Genomic DNA, 9,046 nt, shown 5'->3' with positions numbered 1-9,046 from the left:
GTTTCCTTGAGAGCTTTAATCCTTCAGAGAATTAGGATATTATCATCCCTCCATAGAAAAGCAAAGGTTTGCAAACCAAAGAATGGCCTTTTTTTAGCCTCTGTGCAGTGTTATATTTTGTAATGTGACTCTCAAAGGATGATGTTAAGGCAAAGGACTTGCTGCTTTGAGATGGGAAGCAAACTTGCACATCTTTCACATTCTCCGGCCACTCCAATTAATTGGTGAAGTCTGCCAGATCCTTCTGTGCCTTCCCAACAAAGATGTTTTTTGAGGTGCATGAAATGACTTCAATGGGAAAATAATTCCAATTAATGTAATTAATCTGACCAAGAGTAAGGGTTGCCAGCAGTTGTTCCAAATGTTCCTGCCAAGACCCCTGCAGGAAGGAGCCCAGCCCCCAATGCACGTGGGCTTTGGCTTTGGCCCTCTGGCACAGAAACCCCCCAGGGGCACAGGTCTCTGGGGCAGGAGAAGGGCACCAGCACTGCCAGGGCTCGGCTGGGGTGGCAGGTCTGCCTCGGTGGGGACTCTGCCACACCTGCTGATTTCAGTGCTGCCAGGCCCCTGTACAGATTCTGTGCAAGGCCCCGTGCCCTTCCTGCTGCGCCTGCGTCGGCAGCCCTGGGGGCTCCTTCTGCTGCCCTGAGCCTGCAGAGCAGGGCAGTGTTTGCTGATGGTTTGAGGTGTTCCTAAAGATCCTGTCAGGCTGTCTCAGACACTTTGGGCAAGGGATTCCTTCCAACCTGGGCCACTTTGGGGGGATGGGGCGGAACCGGGGCAGGTGGCAGTGTGTGCAAGGGCCCTTTGTGACACGGTGCAGAATGGTAACCGTGGAATGGAAAGGGACAGGATGTCCAAGGGCCCTTTGTGACACATGGTGACATAGGGGCTGTCCCAGTGCGGTGACAGGGCCATGCCCCAGTGCTCAGTGCACGCGACGGGACAGGACGCGCCAGAGCGGTGCTGTGAGGAGCCCCCACACAGCGCACTCGTTTGTGTCTAACCCGGAGATTTTCCAAGGCGTTTCTTCTACAGGTGACCTCGTGGCAAGACTGCGGGCCTTGGTGGCCCGTGTCCTTCCCAAGACTTTACTTTTGCAGGTGCCTGCGGGGCAAGACTGTGGGCCTTGCTGGCCCGTGGCTTTCCCGAGGCTTTTCTTTTGCAGGTACCTTCAAGGCCAGACTCCGGTACTTGGTGACCTGGAGCTTTTCTGAGGCATCTCCCATCCTTCTGACCTCTGTCCTCAAGGTGAGACTGTGGGACCTGGTGACCACAGTCATTTACAAGGAGCCTCAAGTCATTGTGGCCGGAGCCCTCGAGACCAGACTGCAGGACTTGCTGTCCTGTAGCCTTCCTGAGGCTTCTCTCTCACAGGTGCATTCAAGGCTCAACTGCACAGTTTGTTTTCTCAGTTTGATTTCCCAAGGCATCTCGCCTTAAGGTGCCTTTGAGGCAGGATTCCATCATGGCAGGCAGATTCCTCAACCTGTTCAAAGTGTTCCGACGGAACAGAAACACAGACCGTGGAGCTGCCCCAGCAGAACAGCCGGAAGAGCTGGAGCAGTTCCAACCACTGCAGGATGGTGAGTGGCAGAGCTGGGCCACAGGGCTGATGGCTGCAGCCAGCAAGATCCCATCCCATCCCATCCCATCCCATCCCATCCCATCCCATCCCATCCCATCCCATCCCATCCCATCCCATCCCATCCCATGTGGACATGCCCAAGGACAGGACAGAAGAAGGGCTGGGGCTGACCCCGCCAGTGACCGTGCTCCATCCCCTGAGCCACCCCAGGGCTGTCCCTGCCTGGAGAGTGCAAGGCTGGGCTGTGTTCTCCGGCCTCTCCCACAGTCCCTCAGCTCTGGCTGCTCTTTTCCAGATGCAGCCATGGACAAGAGACAAGAGCAGGAACCTGCCCAGGGCCGCTTCCGCAAAACGCTGAAGGTACCTGCAGGCATCCCCACCTGGGCTGGGCCTGCTGTCACTGCTCAGCCCAGCTCTGCACATGGAGCACTCCTTGGAACATGCCTCTCTTCCCTGTCCTTTCTTCATTCTGCACAGAGGTTCCGCAAATTCTTGCGTATTCGGCGTAGAAAGAACACCACCACAGCAGGAACTGAGGGCACAGCTGAGCCTGACTCTGGGCTGGAGGAGCTCCAGGCAGAGCCTGATGTCAGCCCAGATTCAGCTGAGCCCTCAGAAGTTTCTGAGGCTGAAGTGAAGAATGACAGGGCAGAGGCTGACATGGCAGAGACTGAGGACGTGGCCATTCCAGATGATGACACCAGAGAGACTCAGGGCATCGCAAATGCTGACAGGACACCCACTCCCACTGTAAGCCAAGAGCTCATATGGGATTATTTCAAGGAAGCTCGTGTTTCTTCTGACATTGATGACAAGAGAGCTGCTTCTTCTGACCAGCAGGTAGCCAGCCTGCTACCTCCAGTAGCAGAACTGGAGGTCTCCCAGGATCCTGTGCCCCTTCAAGCCACATCCACAGGGCCCCCTCAGCCTTTGAGGCCAGCAGAGTGTGATGGGACGGTAAGCACTTCTTGGGGGAAGCTGGGGAAGTTGCTCCTTGAACAGCGCTCCAAGTCTTCCCCATGCCTCCTCCAGGTGCCAGCCATTGTGAGGAACATTTACCAGAGTCTCGTGTCCCATGTCCTTGTGGATGCCAGTCAGCAAACTGACCTTGTGAGGCTGGCTGAAGAAGACCCTACTGATGTGGTGCTGACCCTCCTGCGCTGTGCCCCATCGTGTGACAGGTATGGGGCCCACGTGCCTTGAGAGCTCAGGGCTCAGCGGCCTTTAGGGCCCATCGCCCTGCACAGCCTGTCCAATGGGCTCTGCCCAACAGGCAGAGAGGTCCAGGAGCCTCGGGCCCCTCTGTTCCTGAGGCTGCTGCCAGTGCTCCCTCCCTGCCCCTCAGGGCACTGGGGCTCTGTCACCTGGGACCCCACAGCTACACAGGGCATGGCTCTGTGACTGAGACACCCCTAACAAACAGCTCTGATCCCACAGAGCTGCTGCAGTGATGTGGCAAGCCATAGCCTCATCAGGACAAGCAGTGAAGAGAGTGGTGCCAATACTGCTCTGTGTGATGGAGAACTGGCCACTTTGCAACATCTGCACCTCTGATGGGGACAACAAAGATGTTTTTTCCTTGAGTGTGAGTTTCTGGAGCTGACCTTTGATCACCTGCAGCTTGCTTCCCCAGGAACTCTCCATCCTCTCCCTGCCTCAGGCTGGGCTGAAACCTGGGCTAGGGGCAGGCTCAGGGGGCACCGGGCCCACTGCTCCCTCTGCATCTCCCCTCGGGCCCTGCCCCACGGACACCTCGGCACTGAGCGCTGTCTTGGTGTGATTCTTTTGCAGGCAACTCTGGTGCTCTGGGTGACGGTCCAGATGCCTCAGTGCCATGAGGCGATGCTCATTTATACCCCTCGCATTTTTGTGGCTCTGCTGTTCCAAGTTGTCATCACCACACAGCTGATGCCACCAGAGGAATTTGACAGCTTCTGGAGAGCATGCCAGGAGGAACACCACCTTCCCAGCAACCCCAACAGGTGCCAGTCCTCCTGTCCTTCCCATGCCCTTGTGGCTGACACCAGTGCACCCAGTGTGACCTGGGCTTTGCTCTGCACACAGCTTTGCAGTGCAGGCCATGAAGGCTCTGCTCTGCCGACTGGGGTGCTCCAAAGAGGTGATGGCTATGGAGCGCAAGGGTGGCTGGGACACGCTCCTCTGTGCTGACACCCAGCACAATGCCGTGGGTCTGCTGGCCAGGTAAGAGCCCCTTCCCCCCACTGCCTCTGAAATGTGTGCCCTGTGCCCCTCATAGTCCCCATGGTCATGGCCAGAAGGCCTCATCACTGAGGGATGGCTGAGCAGACTGGAAACGGCTGATAGAGGAGGGTGCCCAAAAGAAGCCACCTCCCAAAGCACCCATGATCCCCCCAGGGATGCTGGGGAAAGGCCAGATCTCTGTGAGTCATTCATGGCAGAGATTTGCCCCTCCACACCTCAAGTCTTGGTGCTGTTTTCCCCCTGACAGGGAGATGCGCCATGGATTGGTCCGCTTCTGTTCCCGCATTGCATTCCAGCTGCTCAAGGCACTCGCCAGGGATAAGCCACCCTGTGAACTGTCCTCCCTGGCATTCCTTGTGGAGGTGAGCCCCATGGCCAGCACTACCTCGCTGAGCTGCCTGCCAGCCCTGTCCCCTTGCATAGCCACAGCTGCCTGGGACGGTGCCCGCGCCCTGTGCTGCTGCCTGGACCCAGCCCTGCGCAGTTCCAGGCTCCTGCCAGCTGGCTCCCCTGTCACTGCCCTGTGCCTTTCAGGTCCTCGAGTACTTAGATTTGATTACATACGGTGAGGATGTCCTTGAGATCGTGTCAAGGCACCTGCAGAGCGAGTGCAGGCAGAGGCGTCGCCTGGCGCTCAGAGGCCTCGTGGTTATCAGCAAGGATCCCTCGATGGTGAGAACGGGGCAGCGGCTGAAGCTGTGCTGGGCAAAGCAGGCCCTTGGGCTGGCTGGGCTTCAGGAGCTGAGGCAGCTGCTCCCAGCTCTCCTGCCTCACCGGCCTCAGTGCTTTGGGACAGGCCTTTGGCCTCTGGGCCCGGCAGCAGCAGGGTGGGGTTGCAGTGCCAGGGCGGTCTTGGCGCTGCAGCCGTTCAGGGCTTCCCAGCACAGCCTTGTGTTCCAAACAGGCCATAAGGATGTGCAGCCTGTCTCAACGCCTTCAGGACCTGCTCTGTGATGCAGATGGAAATGTGGTTGGCATGACCCTCCGTGTGTTCATCAATATGCTGAAGAATAAAGACATTGTGATATGCAGCACCACTGCTCCAAAGCTGGCTCAGGCACTCATGCTGCTCTTTGATCACGTAAGGCTCTGTGCCCCCAGCCATGGGCATTGGCTGCTGCCCAGAAACTTTGTGTCTTACAGATTTCTGGGCCTTTGTCCAGTCAAGCCTGGAGGAATTAGTATTAAGGTCTTTTTCATTTCTTTTCCTCCAGGGCCACAGCCACATGCAGTTGCTCTCCCTTGACCTCTTCTTCATGACAATGGATTTGGTAGTGGATGCGGGAAAGAAGCCTCTGAAGAAGATTTTGAACCAGAGCCTGCTTCCACTCTTCATCCACTGCTATGATGAGAACTGGCGTGTGGCAAAGGTGAGGTTTGCTGTGATGCCGGTGCATCCCTGGGAGGGGCATCGGCTTCCTCCTGTCCTGGAACCTCCCAGGCTGCAGCTTCCTCTGGGCCCTGTCAGCCAGACAAGAGTGCTGTGCCCTTGGCTGCAGTGCCATCTCTGCATCTCTGCTGCTCTCCAGGCCTCTCAGCAAACGCTGCTTCGTGTGGCCGACTTTCTCAAGAGGAGGAATCTCAAGCAGCTGTTGAGAAAAGAGCAGCTGTGGGAGTTTGCTGACTGTCTGGTAAGAACGGCCTGGAGAAGCCCAAATTTGAGAAGCTCCCTGCCCCCAGTGCTCAGTGTGTGGAGCTGGCAGCTGTGGCCCAGTGCTGCACCCATGGGAGACAGCCTGTGCCCCACACACCGCTCCCTTCCCTGGGCTGCACGGCTTCTTCTCCTGTGGCCCCGAGCCGGGTGCCGATGGAGCCCCAGCCCTGTGGGGCTGCGGGCCTGGGGGGCAGCGCAGCTCCCCGGGCAGCAGCCGGCCCTCTGCCCCCCTCCAGAGCCCGGCGCCAGTGGCTGCTGCCCGGTGCCTCAGGGCTGGGCGGGCACGGGAGGCCGGGGCTGGCCGCAGGCAGCGCCCGGCCGAGGGGCAGAGCCCGCACCGACCCTTCCCTCCTGCCGCTCTCTGCAGCTGGCACAGGACGAGAGCCGAGCGGCCGAGTACCTGCGCCGGACCCTGCCATACCTGGACAGCCCACAGGAGTCCTTGCGAGTGGCAGCCATCAGGTTCATCGGTGAGCCACGGGCCCGGGCTCCCTCCCCGCCCCGCCGCAGCTCGGCCCCGGCCCCGGCTGCTGCTGTCCCGGCAGCGGCACCCGGGCCCGGCGCCCTGGAGCCCCGGCTGCCCTCGGGGCTGCTGCCGGCCTCTGGCAGCCGTGCCCTTGGGCTGAGTCAGGATGCGGCAAGGGCTGGGGCTGAGCCCTGCCGGGGCGGGAGGCCGTGTGGCCCCAGGGCTGGCAGCGCCGCTGGCAGGGAGCTGTGCTGCCGGGGCCCTGACAGGCTCTGTGTTCCCAGGGACGGCCAGGAAGCACCTGAGGGCATAGCAAGAAGAGCTGCAGGCCCTCATCGAGGGTGAGTGAGAGCTGGCAGTGAGGGGCTGGCACTGGGGGAGCTGCAATCCGTGCGTGAGCTGCAGAGAGCTTCTGTCCTCGTGTGCACACCTTGGTGGTGTGGGAATATCACAGAGAGATTTCAGGGACATGGGGGGCGGATTTGGGTGGGGTGACCAGGACCTTGCAGCTGATCCTGTTGGCCTCTTCACTCTCGTGGCCACAGCAAGAGCAGGCTGGCATGGCTCTGGCAGGACTTTCTCCTAGGATTGCCACAGATCCGGGCTCTGATCGTGGCTCTGTTCCCCTCTCTTGCAGCACTTCAAGCCCTGAGAAGAGATGACAACCCTTCTCAGAGGAGCACAGTTTTTCAGCAGACATTTATTGAAAGAACAGCAGAAGTTCGCTCGTCTGCTGCTTTAGGAGAACCAGTCTTCCTATAAGATGCCATGGAAGACAAGACTATGCTGAAACCAGAAGAGACCAGCTGGAGCTCCAGGCACAGCTGACAACTGGCACAGCTGAGCCTGTGGGAAGCTCGCATGGCTTCAGCCCTTTCCCCCTGCCTGTAGATAGTTCTGTCCCTGCAGCCCTCAGAAACTGCCCATCCCTTCTTTTTCCCTTCAGTTTCCCTCCCTTTTGAATACCTCCCTCCCTGTGGCCCTCAAACACTTTCCATCCCTTCTTTTTCCCTCCATTCTCCTTCCCTTTTGATAGCTCCATGCCTCCAGCCCTCAGACACTGCCCATCCCTTCTTTTTCCCACTAGTTTCCATCCCTTTTCACAGCTCCATCCCCCCGCCCTCAGACCTTGCCCATCCCTTTTTGCCCCTCAGCTCATCCCTTTGCTTCGCATCCCATCAATAAACAGTTTTGCTTTTTCACTAAACCTGCATCTCTGTGGAGTTGAAGGGTCACAAATCCAGAGTGCTGTGACACACAGGCCCCTCCTGCCGTTCTCTCCTGCACTGTGTTGTTGTCTTTTAAAGCAAGGCAGACCCCTTGCCTGGTTCAGGAGCCAGCACAGTGACCAACACCCAGGCCACTCGGTCCGTTGCACACAGACATCAATGTGACGGATGGCAAATGGTGTTTATTGCTGGAGAATTTGACATTTTATAAGCTAGGGTCCCTGTGTTACTCCCATCTGCTTTCATCACAGTTAGGTGCTATTGGCTAATTGCAGGGCTAATTACTACACTAAAGATGAGGGGGGGGGGGGTTACTATCTTTCCCTTACATCCCAATATCTTCCGAGCGCTAGACCCTGCTTCAACATATTCCCCCCTCTCTATGCATAACTAATTTGCTAGAATATAAGGTGTATTAGTCTTAAAAAGTTCTAACGTTATTTTCTATATATCTATCTCTAAACACTTTGCCTAACTTATCTATATTATAAAAAGTTTTAAAAGCAGATATTATAAACTTGAGTAAAATATAGGGTACACTATACTAAAAGGCTAAAACTTATAAAATAGATACTGCAGTTTTTCATTAGTAAGCATAAGGCACACGCAGTGACTAAGTGTATTTTTAGAGCATCTGTTGCCTTTCTACAAACAGAATGTTGACTCTTTCTAGTCGGCTCTAAACAAAGATACAAGCTTATTTAAAACACACGGTTTTTCAATTATCTGCAAGTCTTCATCAGTTGTCATTTGTAGCTGAGACAGTCTCTGTTGTTGGGTGACGATGGCAGAGACACCTGTGGCAGCACCAGTTGCTCCCAGGTTAAGCAGCATCGCTATGGTCACACCTGTCACCAGTTCTGTTTTCTGAAGCCGGGTGGGTCTCTCTGCTTGCAGGCTCAACTCTTTATCCAGGTGGTACAGGACCCTGGGAACAATCACAACTTGCACAGAAAAATCGTTAGAAATAGCGAAGTTATAAACTGATAGGCATGTGGTCATCATTGTCTCGTTTGTGCTTATCAGCTGTTGCAGGCTGGAGCCTTGCCGTTTAGGATTTGTTGGTGAGAGAACTCTCTGTCTCCCCTCTGTCACCTGGACTGGGAACGCTAGCCCAGCTGAAGGGACCCAGCTGGCATATGGAGCTTTTATCTGTCCCCAGTCTGTGAGAGGGGTATCCACTCTCTGTTCTTTTTTAGTGTGGAGGGGGATATTCTTGTTTATCTTTATTGTTTTCTCTTCCGAGGACTCGGCCTCCGACCATTCGTCGCTAGCGTCTCCATCGGAGTCAGAGCTCGACTGGCTAGCCACTTCCCATTTCCCGTACCTTTCTGTTGGGCTCCGGCCCCACCTACCACCCCTGTGGGCGGGCTGTTCCCTCCCTCTTGGCTCTCCTCGCCCTTCAGTCCACCCTCCACTCTGCCTTTCACCCCACCTTTCACTCCTCCCTTCACTCCACCTTTCACTCCGCCTTTCACCCCACCTTCTGTTCCTCCTTCTGCTCCCCCTCTCTCCCTCACATTCTTTTACATTCCTATCTTTCTCCCTCCGTACACTTCCCCCACATCTTTCTTCTTCACATTCCTTATCTTTTCCAACCTCCTGACCATGTCCATCTCTCAATGCCAGCGTTTGTTCTTTGTTTTCACTAAGGATATTTCTTTCCCGCTTTATGTCTTTTTGCTCAGCGCCATTTTTAGGCACCAGGGAGGATGTTTCCCTCCGGGCTTTTCCCACGGCAGCCCTAGCTTCTTCTGTTAACTTTCTCCAAAAGGCTTCTGCTCTTCGCTGTTTCTCTGAGAGCAGATAAGGATTTGGGGATTGAGGAGACGTGTCGCCCTCTTGGGCCCCTTTTGGCTCAGCTGAGCTGCTCTTGTGTGGAGGCT

General features: G+C 56.2%; 1 protein-coding gene across 8 annotated transcripts; it reads left to right on the top strand.

Annotated features, from left to right (window-relative positions):
* Nucleotides 1–811: 811 nt before the first annotated feature.
* Nucleotides 812–7,138, top strand: LOC147652116 (maestro heat-like repeat-containing protein family member 7). 8 transcript variants are annotated; one of them, XM_086898177.1, is made up of 17 exons: nt 812–1,251; nt 1,378–1,586; nt 1,884–1,948; nt 2,066–2,338; nt 2,429–2,545; nt 2,621–2,769; nt 3,026–3,173; nt 3,380–3,570; nt 3,653–3,790; nt 4,059–4,173; nt 4,346–4,483; nt 4,716–4,892; nt 5,026–5,181; nt 5,341–5,442; nt 5,833–5,935; nt 6,216–6,272; nt 6,569–7,138. In XM_086898177.1, the coding sequence occupies exons 2-16, from the start codon at nt 1,469–1,471 to the stop codon at nt 6,242–6,244; spliced, it is 2,019 nt and encodes a 672-aa protein (XP_086754303.1). In that variant the 5' UTR covers nt 812–1,251; nt 1,378–1,468; the 3' UTR covers nt 6,245–6,272; nt 6,569–7,138. The 8 variants fall into 8 exon arrangements, with proteins under 8 accessions (XP_086754303.1, XP_086754298.1, XP_086754302.1 ...); XM_086898172.1 differs by having other exon boundaries at nt 862–1,251; nt 1,416–1,586; nt 2,426–2,545; XM_086898176.1 differs by having other exon boundaries at nt 873–1,251; nt 1,416–1,586.
* Nucleotides 7,139–9,046: the final 1,908 nt, after the last annotated feature.

The sequence above is a fragment of the Cyanistes caeruleus genome, chromosome 7 (assembly GCF_971803275.1).
Source record: "Cyanistes caeruleus chromosome 7, bCyaCae1.hap1.1, whole genome shotgun sequence".
Lineage (NCBI taxonomy): Eukaryota > Metazoa > Chordata > Aves > Passeriformes > Paridae > Cyanistes > Cyanistes caeruleus.
This window is presented reverse-complemented; position numbering and strand designations above follow the sequence as displayed.

Excerpts from the sequence above, each read along its gene's own strand:
- LOC147652116 (XM_086898172.1), top strand. The coding sequence starts at position 1,469 with ATGGCAGGCAGATTCCTCAACCTGTTCAAAGTGTTCCGACGGAACAGA. Across the intron at positions 5,443-5,832 it reads GGGAGTTTGCTGACTGTCTG|CTGGCACAGGACGAGAGCCG; the intron begins GTAAGAACGGCC and ends CGCTCTCTGCAG. Across the intron at positions 5,936-6,215 it reads GGCAGCCATCAGGTTCATCG|GGACGGCCAGGAAGCACCTG; the intron begins GTGAGCCACGGG and ends CTGTGTTCCCAG.